This window comes from Corvus brachyrhynchos, unplaced genomic scaffold (assembly GCF_000691975.1).
Source record: "Corvus brachyrhynchos isolate BGI_N302 unplaced genomic scaffold, ASM69197v1 scaffold209, whole genome shotgun sequence".
NCBI classification, from domain to species: Eukaryota; Metazoa; Chordata; class Aves; order Passeriformes; family Corvidae; genus Corvus; species Corvus brachyrhynchos.
Window position 1 is genome coordinate 2,257,774 of NW_008246056.1, and position 17,925 is coordinate 2,275,698.

The 17,925-nt window shown below is 44.6% G+C and overlaps 1 protein-coding gene across 1 annotated transcript; it reads right to left on the reverse strand.

The window, feature by feature from the left end:
* Positions 1–1,393: 1,393 nt before the first annotated feature.
* Positions 1,394–14,723, reverse strand: LOC103623363 (NADH-cytochrome b5 reductase 3). The gene is made up of 8 exons (XM_008642448.2): positions 14,592–14,723; positions 11,593–11,665; positions 9,285–9,391; positions 8,373–8,502; positions 7,418–7,501; positions 7,208–7,293; positions 4,400–4,499; positions 1,394–3,378 (listed from the first exon to the last, which is right to left on the reverse strand). Exons 1-8 carry the CDS (start codon positions 14,673–14,675, stop codon positions 3,206–3,208), a joined length of 837 nt encoding a protein of 278 aa, XP_008640670.1. The 5' UTR covers positions 14,676–14,723; the 3' UTR covers positions 1,394–3,205.
* Positions 14,724–17,925: the final 3,202 nt, after the last annotated feature.

A 17,925-nucleotide genomic window follows, 5' to 3' on the forward strand; every position in this document is an offset into this window, starting at 1 on the left:
ACCTCCTCCAGGATTCCCTCTGTCTGGGTGCTGGAAGAATATCAAAACCTGGGCCTCCAGAGCTTTACTATCAGGAATTACATCCCTGGATTTGTTCATTTCCAAATATTACCTCTTCTCAACAAAGCCCTGGGCATCCAAGGAATGTAGAAATGGATGTGCTAACCGCTGGTTGCACCTGTGGAATGTCAGAGCTTGGAAAAATGGGCAGTTTGGGCTTTTCCTGGTGGTACCTGTGAGGTGTGTTTTACCTAAGAGCTCTTCCCATGTCTTTCCCTGTACCCACCAAAAATCCACCTGTTTATTCCCCAGCTGCTTCCTCCCTCTTTTCCTTTACCCAACAGAATTTTAACAGGTGAATATTCCCGTCTGTAATAGCACCTTTCATTCCAAACCTAATGACAAATGAATCATTTCCTTTGACCTTCATTATTAGGATTTCACCAAGAGCTGGTGGATGGAAAATGATCCTCTCCTGGCCCCTGCTGGATTCCTGGAGCAGGGATTCTTTTCCTCTTTCCCCCACTCCCTTTTCGGGCTTTGTTCCACAGCTTTTGCTTCCAATCCTTGGATCCTTTCCTTCACTCCAGGAGCTCCCAGCAGTTCCACGCCCTCTTTTCCTCATCCTGGTAATTTCTGCAAGAACAGATCTGTGCATTTCAGTTCCCTTCTCTTTTTTCCAACAGTTCCCACCAATCCAGACCTAAAGCTGACATAAGGAGCTCTCAGTGACCACAGATCCAAACCCAGACCTTGCCATCCCTAAACCAGCAACTCCAAACACACAACCCCGGACAATTTGCATTAATTAAAATCTAACACACCAAATATTTTAAAATTCCCAAGAAACATCCTGTTGCCTTCAGCTCCCAGGGGTTTTTTGCTTTGAACTCACACCGATTTGGGGATCAAGGGATTTCCCTGGAAAAACCTGCGCGGCGCATGCTGGAATCCCCAATCCCCTGAATCCAGGGAGTGTTAAAAGCTTAGTCCAACCTGGGCCACCATAAATTTTTGCCAAATATCCCCCCAAATCCTTGGGATAACAGAACCCTCTGGTACTGCATTTCTAGTGTTGGAAAACCAGGAATTACTTTATTATGCTGCCTCCTTTTCATGAGGTGTTTCAATGAGCCATCAGCAGGGAGCACTTTTAGCTGGCTTTAGTTAAGTTTCTTTTTCACAGATTTTTTGCTGTTTTGATCATGAAATCAGCAAAACCTTAAGTTTGCTAAATTAACTCTGAAAAGCTTCAATGAACAAATCCTGAGAGAATTGGGCATTGGATATTTGGGATCTTATGGCCCTTCAAGGACATGTTGGGTTTACCTGCTGATTTTGGTGCCAAGGGAAACTCCAAGTCAAGAATAATCAAAATATGAACCAGTTCTCATGAAACTCAGCTTTCCAAACCTTTATTTAGGATAAAAAAAGATGAGAATGACCTTGGCAAATACAATAATGAAATAAATCTATGCATATCCCACAGTGATACAGACCAGCAGCAAAATCACTTCTCTCATATTTCTGCTTTTTACCTTCCAAAAAAGGGACTAAAACTTGAAAACTTGAGTAGTATTTCAACTTTGGAGCATAGTATTAAAGAACAAGTTTCAGAAGCACATATCAAAAATTCAAGACTCAAGGCAAACATCAAATTAATAAAATTAGTAACAGTATTACCTAGTTGAGGTTCCTTAAATTAACTGTAGTATCTTTGCCTTTTAATTCTTGCTGGAAAATGAACCTTTTAAATACACCATACCCACCTGTTGTAGGGGCACAAAAGAAAACACAGGGAGCTATGACCTCGAATTCTCACCCAGTCTTTAAAAATTGCTACTGTACACTGACACCTGTAGCTACCTCAGCACCCACAGTACTTCACACATGACTACACATCCTTTCAGTCACTCTGATGTCATCACCAGAACAAGGTTTTTAGTTTCCCAGACTCCTTGCAGGACACCTCTAACCTCAGCAGCATCTCTGCTGGTCAGAAGCACGAAGTTGGGCAAGCAAGATGCCTACTGCGTCCTAAAAACTAGGTAAAAGGCTGCTGTAAAAAAAGGATATTAAAAAATAAAAATTGAAGCTGTAGTAAACAGCTTCTAAGAAACAGTTTTAGACTCAGTGAGACACTTGAATTTGCTGTCAGTTTGGTGATTTAAGGCTGTTCCCGAGCATCCTTACCAAGCAAACCCTGGGGAGCTTTGCCTGATGGAGACACGGAGGCGATCGGGTGCTACTGCAGGCAGAGTTGGGCTGCCTGCCAACCCCTCCCAGCAATGAAACCTGGCCTCCCTTCAGGCCAAATCCATCTCCGGGAAACAATTAACAGGAAAAGCTGATCGTTTTCACCCAGCATTTTTTTTCACTGCACAGGACATGCAGAACAACTGCTTTTGTACTCCTATGCCATTGCCCAGTACTTAGGAGTAAATACAAAATTAAGATTTTTTTTTTCAGTATTCCACACATTATCAAGCAAAAAATTCAAGGTACTTGTGGAACAGTACCCAAAGCCACCTTCTGTAGTTTCTTTCATTGCCCAGGGATGAGAACTGTGACCAGCTGGAAAAGTGTTTGCACTTAAGAGAGGCTATTCCAAAATACAAAGGAAAACCATTTTTTATCCCTGCCTACCTCTCTGTTTTGATTAACACGGAGACTGCAACAGCTTCAGTCATAAATAGTTAACTGGCATCCTTCAGCTCAACAAGCATCTTTAAACTGATGTTGCAAAGGTTATGGGTACAAGGCAAACACTCCTGGCCCTCAGAGCTTTGTAAGGATTACAATTTGGCATAAGCAAGATGAATAATCCAACACTTTTCATTATTTTCATGGTTCATACTGAATAAAATCCTGGGTATGCACAGTGTTAGGAAGTAGGATATTACTGCCACTTGATTACAGCACTAAGAAAAAGCATAAATGAGTGTGTGCTGCCCTGAGCAGCTGCACTGTCCTCCCTGGACATGGAGCACACAACACAGAGCGCAAGGCATCACCACCTCTCCATACACAGGTTTAGCACACTTACGTGTCTTACTTGCCAGAGAGTCTGAAAATATGAAGCCTTTTAAATGTAAATGTATTTTCCCAGCACTGTGCATCAGCCACCTCTGTAACTTTGTCCTGTTCCCCATTAAATGTTTTTTTCCTTCCCTTCTACACAAGATCCCTGAATTACCAGTCGTGTTTAGAAGGAGAACCTCATGTCCTTGGCATAGCCCAGTTTGTCCAAGTTGGGAATGCAAGCATACTGGATCATTGGAGGAGGTCCACACATGAGGATCAAAACATCATTCTGAGGTGGGGGCAGATGGTCTCTGATCATCTCTTGGTTCACAAATCCTTGGCTGTAATCCCAATCTGTTAAAAAAAAAAAAGAAAGTAGGGGAAGGGGAATGAGGTTAAAAGAAGGGAAGGAAAGATACAAGTCACTTTAGAAGGGAGAAATCCAGCTGGTGAAGTTGTTCCCAGCTGGAACACTTACAGTGAAAGCCAGTTTTACTGGGATTCAAGTTTAACCATCCCTGGATGCAGAACAAACTTTTGCTGCTGCTCACCCAAACTTTTGGGCAGCATAAGACTACACATTTTTTTATCCCAGTTTGGTCAGGTTTCATATACGACTATGAAAGTCTGCAGAACAGTCTTGAGGAGGTCCAAGAAGGAACTTTTATCCCAACTGCTAAGATCAGCTCACAATTTCCCCAAAAAATGAATGGTGATCAGAAATTCCAGAACACTGATTACACAGGATGACACAACAGCACCAGACTGTGGGGAGGGCAAGACCCTTCCCTCACCGTACCAGAGGCGTATTCTTGGCCACAAGAAAGAGGAGGCACATGGCCTTTCCTTCTCTGCCCTAAACTCCCACTGAATACAAGTGTGAATATATCCTGACATGAGTGGGCATGACAAGGAATGGCAAGAAAGGAAAACCACAAGGAATGACACTGTTTAGCCTTCTCTTCCTCAAGCTTGTTCAGCAAGCTCAGGCAGGGATCTGTGCTGGTGAGCTACACGGTGCCTCTGGCACTGCAGCTGCCTCAGGGCAGGCTCCAAACACAAGGATAACGTGATATTTATGTCTGTGGGGGAAGAGAAAAGAAGGTCACAATGGAGACAATGATAAGTATTTGGGTGTAGCCATGGGAGGAACACTGCACTGCCACTGTCTTGAGGTGAGCTTTGGAAAGACTTATCTGCTTACACCTGAGCCTCTGTGCATCCCTGTGTGGGGAATGATGCTACTGGATGCACTCAGACATTCGTTAAGCAAGAAATGAATCATTAGGCTCAGAAATACACACGACATAGCATGTCTCCTGTAAAACACATTAACACTCGTGAGTTTCACATGAAGTGGCATTTCAGGTCTTACTTTCAGGTGCTGTGTCCAGTGTGTACCAACACTTGAAGCGACTGGGATTCTGAGCCTGGATCTCATCGAGCTCGGAACGTAACAGGATATCCTTCTCAGTCTGCAGGACAAGGAAAACAACGATCACACCCTGCATGTGAGTGCAGCCCTCAGATGGCAACAAAGCAGCAGCTACTGCACAGCTCTGAGAGATGGAAGAGATGATTCAACTCCATTTGACAGGCTGAAGAGACCAAACCCAAGTTATTTCCACGCCTAGCCTGTGGCAGAGCTAATAAAAGGCTCATAACTTTCCTAAATCCTGACCATGAAATGCCTTCTCTCTAAAAATAAAACAAAGTAGAACCGTCACTTCACCAGGGAATCAGAAGAATAAAGCCCTTTTTAGCACTATTACATCAAAAAACTAATCATGACTGCACAGAAATATCTCCCTACCGCTTTGTACTGTGCCATCCATTCAGGAAAATGCCAGGTTTTTCACCTTTGCCAATTCAAGTATCAGCACTGCTATATGGAGACTGCCTGGCTTTTAAAAAGGATGTGGAACAAATAACCAAAAGGGTATCAAGTTCTGGCTGGAACAACAAACATTACTCAGGGTATCAAGTTCTGCTCCTCCCTGATGCAGCATCACTGAAGGCCAAAGGAAAGCCTTATTTCCCTAAGAGCAGCTGCAGCCTTGGCAGGAAGGAAAAGGGTAGGGACTGAAAGTGCTGCCATCCCGGGCACCCTTAGTAATTTGGCACTGAGGTCACCAGTGAGTCTGTAACTGTGGGAAAAAAAAGGAATGTGCAGCAGCTATTCCAGAGAAGGTGCCTATTCCTGGATCTGCAGCTGTGGGTGCTCCAGAAAAACTCCTACTGCCTCTGGCCAACTCAAAGTGTGCCAGCCAGAAGCACAGTAGGAGCCCTTGCACATAGGTTTAAACACTTTAAAATATTTTTTAAAAACTGCTTTCTATTTGTGCAGTTACTGGGTGCAAGGACTCTCTAAAGCCAGGGACTGATGTTTCCACAGGCTGTTGCTAACATGCAGGGAACTGTTCCCCAGGCTCTGCCTCCAAGCTGCAATGGGTTTCTCATGCTGCTAAAGCAGTTCCAGCCCTGTGTTAGTCATTCTGAATCATTCCTAGCAAATCCTGGCCCTCCTGCCCTGATACCACTGCACTTTATGCCAAATCCAAGGGCTCCAGCCAGAAGCAGAGAGCACTGGCAGGGCTCTTCAGAACTGGGAATCTCAGCACTTGGATCATATGTCCTGGGCAGATAAATCTCAGGTTATAACTCGGGTATCACAGAACTGCCTGGGTTGGAAGGGACCTTAAAGCCCACCCGGTTCCACTCCCTGCCAGGGGCAGGGACATCTGCCACTATCCCAGCTTGCTCAGAGCCCCATCCAGCCTGGCCTTGGACACTGCCAGGGATGGGGCAGCCACAGCTTCTCTTGGCCACCTGTGACAGGGGCCCACCCTCACAGGGAACAATTTCTGCCTCATATCCAATCTAAACCTGCTCTCTGTCAGTGTGAAGCCACTGCCCCTTGTCCTGTCACTCCAGGCCCTTATCAAGAGTCTCTCTGCCATCTTTCTTGTAGGCCTAGATATGGCACAAATGAAATGAGGATACAATGAATATGAGAAGAAAAATAGAGGAGAGCCTAAAGAAGCTAAAAACCACAAGCATAAAGTGAAGCTCACCACAAATAATGACTCATAATCCAGAAACAAATATTAATGAGAGAGAGAAATCAAAAACCAGAAAGATTCACAGCAGAAGAACATCAGGCAAAGAAGGGGTGTTGCTCAGCAGCACACCAGCATTTGGGTTATCCAAAAAATCTCTCTTGCAAGGATTCCATGGATGAGAGAGCTTCCCTCTGGCCAGCATTCAGGATGCCACACCTCAAGGAGCAAGAGAAGCACGTGAAGAACTGACAGAGGGGATGGAAATGAAAGCAGACAAGCAGAATCACAGTTCTGTAACTGAGGGACCTGCAGGAGACCACAGTTAATTTTAGCCTCATGTGGATACAAATATTGCTGCTAGCAAGAATTTTTCTTGCTTCTTTCCAGTTCTTTCCAGTCCCATGAGATATTTTTCTCTCTCATGGAAGATATTAGCAGAGTTCTATAAACTATGAACACCTGCGACCTTGCAGAGCTTTGTTTATGGTACAGTAGAAGAATATTTTGACAATGGATGTTTTAGGATTTTAGCCAATCACCCCAAGGGGTGGCTGACCCTTTGACCAATTAGACTATGAAGAAAAAAGTCTATAAAAGAGCTGTAAAATAAATAATAAATCAATCTTGCTGCACAATTCCTGCCTGCTGGGTATCTCTTCTCCTCCTTACCACTGCGGGATACCCGTAACAGCCTCACCCCAGACGTCCTCAGACAGAAAGATTCCACAGACAAACCCTGTTGCAAAGCTGGGGAGTTAAAACTGCTGGAGGAGACAAATGTCCACCCCTTTCATGTTTCCACTAAGAAAGACGGCTCTGAAAGTCTGCCCAAAACATTAACAACTTGCACAATGGAATGCAGGGCTTTAACATTCATAAACTGGATTAGAAACAGAGCAATGAGTCACAGGAAGGCAAACATTAGCAAACATTTCTGTAGTAATGCTAAACCCCCAATTTATTACAGTGCTTTTATATGGGAGGTTTCCAACACTTCAGTTCACTTCTCCCCTCAGGGTTTGTATCTGTGTACCAAATTTCCTCAAAGAGGTTTTCATTTGCTGAGTGGAGTTCTGCTAGGTAAGTAAAACACTACAAACAGAGAAAAAGGACAGAATTACCTGATTAGCAAACAGCAGCTGGCAAATGGTCGGGTCATCTTTGTCCTTTATGATTGCTCGAATGATCTGCAGCATTGGTGTTATCCCTGGAAGAGAGAGGCAGGTCAGTGATGTGAGGATGGGGAGTAAAAGAAGGGACAAGTGGGAAAATGTGAGCAAATGCATCCACCAGCTGTCAGAAACCACAGATGAAGCCTTACAGATACCTACCAGTCCCCCCTGCAATCATCCCCACATATTTCACTGTCTTGGTAACTGGTTCAGCTTTCTTTTCTGGCCGAATATCAAACTTGCCTGAAGAGAGAAAGAGATGGAAAACACTGAAGCAAGCAGGAAACACCTCCTGTTATCCTTTTCCAGCACATCCTGCTAAACTGACTTTGTTTCAGCCCTGTCACCCTTCCCTCCCAGGGAACAGAAAAGGTGAAGTTGTCCTGAATCAAAGCAATCCTGGAAGATGATTTTAAGACATGAGGTGGTAACATCAGACACTGTCATGGGTTACGAGTTATCCCTGACCACAGCCTACATACACACCACGTGTATTTCTATTTGCTCACATCCCAACCCCCAGTGACATTCACAAGCCCAGATTCTGGAAACAGTTCTACACTAAGGAACTGATCTGCTCAGTGAATTTATTTCCCTGTGTAGATTATTTTAAGGGAAAAACATAAAATATGCAGCATGGTTGGTTTTTTTAAAAATTTTTCTCTATTTGAACCCATTTGCCCGTTTCAGCCAAACACAACAGAGAGTCTGAAAGTCCCCAAAATGCTGTGTTGTATTCACAGCTCTCTTCATCCAGGATAACATGAATGCTACATACAAAGCTCTGGAAAACCACGTGTCGGGAGTTCTGCTTCACACAAAACTGCCAGAAGGTTTTTGTGACACATTTGTGGCTGTGTTATACAAAGTGAGATATTTTATATTGACATAAAAGTAATGCCTACTCATAAAGTTCATTTTTACTTGGGAAATTAGCAGTGGACAGTGCAAATACCCAGTGTTTTTGTCAGTGTATAAACTATGTCCATATAAGCATGGAAGAAACCCATCCCTTACTTGAGAACAGCATCAACAAAAAGCCCTTCTAGAGTAATAAGACATTTTTCCTGTACTGTTTACTCTGGATAAATTCTATCTTCCAAACCAGCCTTGCCTTTTCCTTTGTACACAAGGAGGCCACTTGGTCCTCTGAAGTCAATGGTGTCCCCTATTTTCAGGCTGTCCAAGTACTGAGACATCTTCCCCCCATCAGGAAACTTGGGATGGACACCTCTGAAGTAGACCTGTTAAAAACAATAATGAAGCAATTCAATCTCACAGCTCAGAGATGAGCATTTGCCCTTCAAATTTTTAGGTACAAATACTCCTCATGCAAAGAGCACAATTACTCCATGAAGTCTGACTGACAAAAGATCAAAATGCCACCTCTGCCCCAATTTTTGGACAGAGACTGGTGATTTCTCCATCGTAGTTCTTCAACACAGAAAATATTGACAATAATCAACACAATTTACACCCAAGTTTAAAAGGGGCTAGAAAAATAAAGAAAAAACCCAAAATACTGTGATTCCAAAGAGCAAAATTCTAAGAGGAAATCCAGTGCAGATATTCATATTTTAAAGCCATCAGGAATTTAAATGATAGGCAGTCTAGCTACCAAGAGGCAAAACAAAAGTACATTATCACAAGACTTAAAATCACATTCTTACCAATTAAATCTATCATTCACACTGCTGGGATCAGCAATGATAATGATCACTGCTCTCAGTGATCATAATGACCAAATTCCATTAGCTTCAGAAGCAGTTGCCCATTCAGGCAAGGTTAATTCCTTATTCCAGAAAGGTTAAAAAGTGTATGAACATCTGCAGGTCTACACAGAGGGTGGAAAATGATGCAACATCTCATGAGACACCCTCACTAAAGAAGTGCCTGCAAAATACCATGTGGACTGTAGGTAATGGCACATTTCTAATGAGAAGCCAGCACACCAAACTTCACATAAAGGCACTGTAAAGGTGGCTCAGAAGTTGCCCAGCCTGGGAACAGAGCATGACATTCTCACCTTGACAACAAGATCCACAAAACCCTTGTCATCATCACTGGAAACTGGAGTGTAAGGTCTGACAACGAGAGCTCCATCAATCCGTGCAGACAGGTAGATGTGCTGCCCTGTTGCAGGGAAGAAAACACAAAAACTAGTTTTCTTTCAAAAGGTTTTTCTTTCAGTGGATGTGCTGAGTTGGCATGGACTGAAATGCAGCCTCAAAGCTCTAACTACCTTATTTTGGGGCATCACTTCTTCCCTTCTTATTTTCCTGACACTGCAACACCTTGGCCACAGTTGCTAGCCATGCACAGATCTACCTGAACAGACAGACGACTCCACTGCTAATTCTGTGTGCCAATCATAACTTCATGCATTTACATTTACCAAAGCCTGAACTGTACCTGAGACCTTGCAAAAGATGGGATTTGTCTCTCCTGTACAGACAAATAAAAGGGACACAGGAGGAGAAAACTGTCCAATGCTGTTCACACATCTTTAGTAACGTGTTAGTTGTAAACTGCCACAGTTTAGTTAAAACTGAGCTTATAACTGTTCTTGCATTGACCACAGATCCCTCTCATCTTCCAGGAGCTCTCCAGCTGCTTTTGTTCAGGCTGCCTAGACACAAAGCACTTTTCTAACCCTGCTATTCCTCCAGCTTAACATGCGAATGTAGCAATCACGTTTCCATCTGTCACACATCCTCTGAACTCTCTACAAGTTTCTCTTCTCAATGTCTACATCTTTTTTTTTCTGGAAAAAAACAAGAAAAGAATTAACTTCTATGGAAGGTTTTCCTATAAAATTCCAGCATTCTGAAGAGACCCAAGTGCAGATTAACTGGGAGGGGAGAGAGAGGTTTTGGGTTTTGGTTTTTTAACACCATTAGGTCAACAGAACAAAGCATTTTCAAAGATGGCACAGCTCCTCGGCCTGTTATGGCAACACAAAGAGGGGATTTTACAAGGAGCTAGTTTGCAAATGATCATAATGACCATATTACATTAGCTCCAGAAGCAGCTGACCCTTCAGGCATGGTTAATTCCTTACAGAATTCAGAAGGATTAGAAAGTGTTAGGTGAAGGAAGATGTGTTACGTGGTGACTTGGGGAATGGGCAACTCACCTGAAGCTGCACATGGACATCATATTCCAATAACCCTCCCAGCCAAACCTACAGACATCCTGCTAGGGCAGACCTGAAAGGAACTGCAGCAGGCAGCTCCTGTTCCTTCTCTAGGGCAGAAGTGGCTGCAGGCACAGACCCACAGACCTCTGGTGACCACTGCAGCCTGGACAGAGGTGCTGCTGCTGGGGCACATCTCACAAGAACTGGTACAAAGCCAGAAAAGGTGCCCTTTCCAGAGAGAAAATGTGCCTTATGCCCTCACCTGTTACAGCCTTACCCCACCCTGACAGGACAGAAGTTGGCAGCCTCTGCGTGGGGCCACACATAACCCTCTCCCTCAGAAGGAACCTTTCAGTGTTTTTGGTGATACAAGGCAAATGCTGGTGCTGGACTAAACAGCATCTGTTTCCCAACTGCAGCTCTGCTGTTCCCAGCTGCTTTTCCACCCTCTGCAGCTTTCAGCTTTCTCTGCTTCCTAAGTCTCACCCTGCAAACCACTCCTCAATGTCCATTTTGGGCAAGCCAGGGAAAGGAGCTTTGCTTTCATGGCTACTTAAAAAGATCAAGAGATTTTTAACACCCCAAACGAGAGGGAAATTAACACCTGGAAAAGGTGCTGACAACAACCACAAAGAAAGGAGCCAAGGATCACTGCAGCAGCTTGTTAAAGCAGAAGTCCTATTAAACACAAGTCACAATTAAATGCTCTTTATACAAGCAGGAGGAAACAATGGCACTAAGCTGTTATGGAAGGCACCACACCACGTGGCAGGGCGTTTGGAAACAGCTACCCCCGGGTGATTCAAAAGTTCCATGAAATTCAGAAGTGAGTGGATCATCTGGTAAACCGCATGTGTTAGAGAAGTGGATGAGAGTGGTGCCTCAGGGCACAGAAAGGGACTGCAGGGATTCAGCCCCACAGGAATAACACACGCTGGAGAGCTGAGACTGGAGAAGTACAAGTGAAGACCTGTGTTCCTACTCTCTGCACACAAACAAGCTGGATGTTCACTCATATACACTGCATTTCAGAACCTGCAGATTAGTCACAGCATGAGGACAATCTTGCAGAGCTCTCAGTAACAGCTCCAGCCACACGAGCAGTATTCAATTCAAAACAAAGGGAAAAAGCCCCCAAAATCTCTTATAGCATAATTAATACAAGCAGCACTTGGATTCTTCATAAGGAACGTACCTAGAGGGAGACCCAGAACATGCTCCATGGAAGGGAGAGCAAATCGAAATCTCCTTGTGTCATGGCTAATTTCCTGAAAGAGGAGAATCAAAAGAACAGTCAGCTGTGTTGTTGGGATTTAATGTTTGTGATTTCACTCGTAAAACAAGCCAAGTCTGGAGTCCTGCAGGATTAAGAATTAATGATACTTAACGATACTCATGTGCAGATTAAGTGATAACTTTATAAATATTATGGACATTTACACTGCCTTCTGTGAGAAGGCCACAAGATAAAAATAAATTAGTTCTTCAATTCTCACTTCAAGTTTACATATGCAGCAGTTCAAGGCCAAAGTATTCTGGTTTTCATCTCTCAAAATCAGATGAATTAACCATTTCAATGGAAGTAGCAACCTAGTTCCTTCTGCTATGGTAAGATCCTTAAAAATATTTTCCCTGTAAAAACTGAATTAATCCATAAATAAAATTGAAAAGAGCACTGTATTTAGATATGAACAAAATTATGACAATATATGCAGTCCTGCTGGGACAATTATTCTAATCTTCACTAGGAAAGTCACACCTTGAATAAAATTTTGGCAATAAGTAATTATTATTTCTTATATTATGTAAGTATTATGCTTCAAAAATCAGGTCATATTCACAGGAAAGAAAAACAGCAAAAAAAAAACAAAACAGAAAGAAACAGCATGCAGCTTAATGCCTCATCCAGTGACTTTCTGTTTTTAAGGGTTTTGCAACCCTTCTTTTGTTTGCTTAACTGTTTTTAAAGTAACCAGTGGAGACAAATTCCTTCCTCACAGTTTGTCTCCCCTTACTATGGTCATACTGATGAAATTTTCTTCACAGTACCTCATTTTAAGGCAAATCCTGAAGGAAGAAGGGAACTGATTGGCAGTCTCAAAAGGGCTTCTCTGTACGTATGTCTATTCAGGAGCAGTAACTGCCATTGAAAATTCCTTCAGAAAGACAACTAATGTGGACTTAACACTGCTGCTCTCACTCTGACTGCTGCTGTTTCTGTATGGAATTTTCAGCACTGTATGGAAATCACTGGATTTTGACAATAATGCTTCATTTTTATTATGCTGTCTTTAACAGCATGCAGAAAGAACAAAGCTTTGAATTCCCACTTAATCATCTCACCAATTAAAGTCGAGAGAGTTTAGCTGAAAGGTGACTAAACACAAGTACTTTGGTGCATCATGAGGCAATTGTGAGAAACTAAGAGGCTCAGGGAATCCCCAATACCTAGATCAGCACGCCTGTGCCTCTCTCTGTCACACAGCCAGGACACTGAGCCTGCCACTCTGCAAGGTGTCAGTCAAGGCTGGATTACAGACAGCCTTGGATCAGGATCCACTTCCAGCACGGGGTCACCTCACACTATCACTCCCCTTTGGCACTGCCCTAAGCACCTGGAAGCCCTTGGCCACACACTTCTGTCTCAAGTTGCAGTGCCAAGGAGTCTTCCACTCTTGCCAAATGCAAAGCTGGATAACAGTTTTTTGCAGGCTCAACACTTGGATCATATGTCCTGGGCAGATAAATCTCAGGTTATAACTCAGGTATCACAGAACTGCCTGGGTTGGAAGGGACCTTAAAGCCCACCCAGTTCCACTCCCTGACAGGGGCAGGGACACCTTCCACTATCCCAGCTTGCTCAGAGCCCCATCCAGCCTGGCCTTGGACACTGCCAGGGATCCAGGGGCAGCCACAGCTTCTCTGGGCAACGTGCACCAGGGCCTCAGCACCCTCAAAGGGAACAATTTCTTCCTCATATCCAATCTAAACCTGCTCTCTGTCAGTGTGAAGCCATTGCCCCTTGTCCTGTCACTCCAGGCCCTTGTCAAGAGTCTCTCTCCATCTTTCCTGTGGGCTCCCTTCAGGCACTGCAAGGCCACAGTGAGGTCACCCCAAAGCCTTCTCTTCTCCAGGCTGAACAATCCCAATTCCCTCAGCCTCTCCCAGCCTCATGAGAAGTAGGGAGTCTATAATAACAGTGTGGTTGCAGTACACCTAGGAGATAAATTCAGCAAGTACACCTGGGAAATAAATTCAGCAATGCAACCCAGCCCAAGCCACAGGGAAGCTTTCAGTTCCCACAAACCCAGGATTCAAAATGACAGTGATTGTTTCCTTTGACAGACAGAACCAGGGAAAGCCAAGCTATCAGTGCACCCTCTAAACCTCAAACAAAGCTCTGTTCCAGTCCAAAGTCTTCTGAAAAATTTCTGAATAGCTTATAGCCTTAAAAAGTCAACACTAAAGATATCTTCAGGTGTGACTTTACACCTGAAAAACCAAGATTTCTCTCTCATGCTTTTGATGGTGGGTTTTTCCAAGGTAAACCTGAACTTTTCAACTTTGGTGTCTTTGGCTCACTTCCCACAAATTTAGTTACCAACTTCTGATGGCAAGATCCACCCCTGAAAGCATCATGACTTTCCTCTGGTATCCCACTTGAGCAAGAACTCAATTTTGTACCAGGAGGCTTTACTTTTAACAGAAAGAGAAGCTGAGACAGCTCAGGTGCTGTCAGGACTGCATGACTTAAACACCTGTCTTCCTGTAAGGCATTACAGTACATCAATCCAGTAACAGGAATCAGTGTCAACATAGTTCTGACAGCTGCTGTTGAATGCTACTGACCATGGAAAAGTTGCCTGCCCTGTCTGACAGCAGGACTTGTGTCCCTTAGCCCAGCCAGTAATGCACAGTTTGGGAATTTCTGCTGATGTGCTCCATAACATGAGATGCACGTGACCGTGAGTTTGATCTTTTCTAAAGCAGCATTCTCCACTCTAAACTGCTTGGAAACAAGCTGCCTGCAGAACTGCAGAACTCAGTTATACCACACAAAGAGCTTTTATAAAGGAATTCTTTCCTGAAGACAAAAGTATCCACCCTGTTGGGACATCACCCAAGACTTCAGAAGCTGTAAGCATTTCACAGCGTCCGTGGAGAGGTCATGCTCAGCACTGCACGTGCACCTACCTCCTTATCAATCAGCCTCAGTGCATACTTCACTTCTGGGTCCTTCAGGGTAATTGCAGGCCGGGGATTCCTGAAAATCCTCATGACAGTGGTGTAGATCAGCCATATTGGGTATGTCACAACCTGACGCAACTGCAGCAGCACAGAAACAGTGTCACACACACGTGCAGAATGAGAGAGAGTTATTTGGGTGACAAGGAAAAGGGTACTATGCCATGACAATCTAACCACCAGCAGAGAACATGGTTCTTCGAGCAGCAAGACAAAGCATTATTACAAAAGAAATCCCAAACCCACAGATTTGCTTTATGAAGACCTGGTGTCACTCCTGTGTTGAGGCACGTGCACACCAGCACGGGGTTGCCACGCTGGCAGCTGGACACAAGCGAGGCTGTCACAGCTCCATAGCCCCAGGTCCCCTGTTAGGGAGCCTGAATCCCCATCTCCAGCAGGCACACAGACACATGTGTCACGTGTGTCCAAATACACACAGAATCACAGAATATCCTGACTTGGGAGGGGCCCATCAGGATCATCCGGTCCAACTCCTGGTCCCACATGGTCCAACAATCCCACCCTATGCCTGAGAATGTTGTCCAAATGTTCCTTGCACTCTGTCAGGCTTGGGGCTGTGACCATTCCCTGGGGAGTTCCAGTGCCTGGCCACTCTCTGGGGGAAGAACCATTTCCTGATACCCAACCTAAACATGTGGCTGACCACACTGACCAACACAGCCAGACACTCACACAAACAGCACTGATGGGCTCATCCCGTTCCTCTCCCCGCTGACCAGGATGAAGGTCCATGAGTGGGAATTCTGTACACGCGCACACGTGTGTGAGGTGGATCCCCCAGCAGCTGGTTTTGCCCTGGCAGACTGTGCCCACTCTCCAGGCTCCCCAGCTCTGGACATAGAGGCCACTGCTGCACAGACCCCTACACACCCCACCCCACGCGCTGCAGACACCCCGTAATTTGGGGTCTCGTGCCTGACCACAGACCCCATGCTGTCTCTGGCAGCTGAGCAGGACTTTGCCAGCCACCCCCACTGCTGCTGGGTGCTGGCACCATGCACACACCCTCCACCTCAGAGTCGGGGTGCAGGCATTGGTGATTCCACCACCACATAGACCCGTGCACACAGAGCGGCACCCCCTCCCTGGGAAAGCAGCTAAGCTGCAGGACAGAGCCAAGGGACAGCCCTTTTTGTCCCTTTATCATTTCATCTCCCCCACATTTGAAGCCCTGAAAGACAGCAACAGATTATGCTCTGACACCACACCACCCCCTTCACACTGGAGCAGGAGAATAAACTGCACAGCTACTTACAAAAATCCTCTCTGACTCAGTAATTTATTATTCAACACTTCAACAGAGGTGAGGGGAAAAGCATGACTATAGCAAAAATTTAAAAAAAATGAGCTCGAAGTTCTGCCTGCTTAGCTTTCATTTTCACTTTATTTTAAAGGGACCTGACCAGTATTTTAGAATGGCATTTGTGCAACTGTGACAGTCCCTCAGGAGGCTACAAAAACTTCCAACATTATTAATAATAAAACTGTGGGATGGCACAAATTCTCTCTTCTTAAAATGCTGCTGTACAGGTTTAAAATGTATCATCACTGTGTAGAGCCTGAGGGCACACCATGCTATACACACACTGCATTTTTCACTTTTACTTGGGAATACTGCAGTAGCTCCACACAGGCTGTTTCTGAAGAAGCTGAAGTTTACAGGAAAATTATTCCTAAACTCTTATAGATCCACCACATTACTGAAGCTCTGGGAAGAACTTTTGTTATTGAGTCACAAAAGAGGGCAGAGGGAGGAAAGTTGTTCAGGGTGACAGAGCAGCAAATAAACTCCTTAATAAGAAATTAACATGTGAGTGAGATCTGGTGGCAACAGCAAGCTGACTCTGCAGCAGGTGTTTCAAATGAGACATTAATATTTTAAAACAGTTTCATTTACAAATGTGACTATCTAAAATGAACAAAAAATAGTGCTGCTGTGGTCAGGCAATGACAAATAATTTTAACATAGCATTAACCTCGTGGAAAGCAATTTGTTGCTCATGGTCAATTAGTGCAAAAGTCTCATGGGATTTGGCCTGGAAAGAAACAGCACACCCACTTAATTCAGAAAGCTATTTTAGTTCCTTACTCAGATCTATGACCAGGTGGGCAGAAAAAAGGGGAAGAACTGAAGGCTGAATGATTACAAAAAGTCATGCTTGCTAAGAAAAGCATTCTCTGGGTTAAAAGTGGCCTATATACCCTCATCACAGGGCAGACCAAGATATTAATGAAGAAAACTGCACAGCATCAGGTCTATGGCAGCAGAGAGCAACAGGCTGACCAAAAGGCCTGAGAATCACTAAACAGGGACCTTGTGACTCATCATTTCCAGCTGCACAAATCTTTGCAAACAGAGAAGGCAGAATTAGTAACTGAGCAGGAATTTTTATTAATGGAAAGAGGCCTCTGTGTGATAACAAAGAGAAAAGCCATGGAGACTGCACTGCCGGGGTGTGGTGAGCACAGCACCTTCAAAAACACAAGCTCACGGCTCCACACTCCAGCACTGCCCTGCAAACACACAAACCAAACCCTGCTTTGGCATGACAAACCTTGGACCCTCAGCTTCAAAAACCCTGTTTTTGAAGTAATCTCAGCTAAACATTCTTCTCATCTGTGTCAGAAACCAACGAGAGGATAAACGGATTTCATAACTTCTGCAGCTTTAGCCTCATCTCCTCTGTTCAATGCACCTTACGAGCAGCTGTACCCAAACCAGCACATGTTGAATCCAGCTCTATCCTGCTTCTCTCACAAATCCAGAGACAGAAGTGTTTGAGCACCGGAGCAAAGAACCGTAACACGCAGCTGAGAAAAGAGGGTAACGATGCGTGGCAGAGGTGACAGCGCTGCAGAACCCCCGCTCAGCAGGCATGATCATAGAATCGTGGAATGGTTTGCGTTGGAAGCGACCTTAAAGATCATCTCGTTCCAACACCGTGGGCAGGAACACCTCCCACTATCCCAGCTTGCTCAGAGCCCCGTCCAGCCTAGCCTTGGACATTGCCAGGGATGGGGCAGCCACGACTCCGAGCAATCGGTGCCAGGGCCTCGCCACCCTCACAGGGAAGAATTTCTTCCTCATACCCACTCTAAACCTACGCCCCTCCAGTCTGAAATTATTCCGACGGAGGAAAAACACCACAAGCGTTCAGAGCCATCAGCGCGGGCCCCCAACAACAGCAGCAACAATAACAGAAACAATAACAAAACCAACAACAGTTATCCACAGAGCTGGGAGGGCAAAATCCCCGGG

Coding starts and splice junctions, on each gene's coding strand:
- LOC103623363 (XM_008642448.2), bottom strand. CDS start 14,675: ATGAGGATTTTCAGGAATCCCCGGCCTGCAATTACCCTGAAGGACCCA. Junction 8,503..9,284: donor TTGTGGATCTTGTTGTCAAG/GTGAGAATGTCA, acceptor TGTTTTTAACAG/GTCTACTTCAGAGGTGTCCA. Junction 7,294..7,417: donor GATGATTGCAGGGGGGACTG/GTAGGTATCTGT, acceptor TCTCTCTTCCAG/GGATAACACCAATGCTGCAG.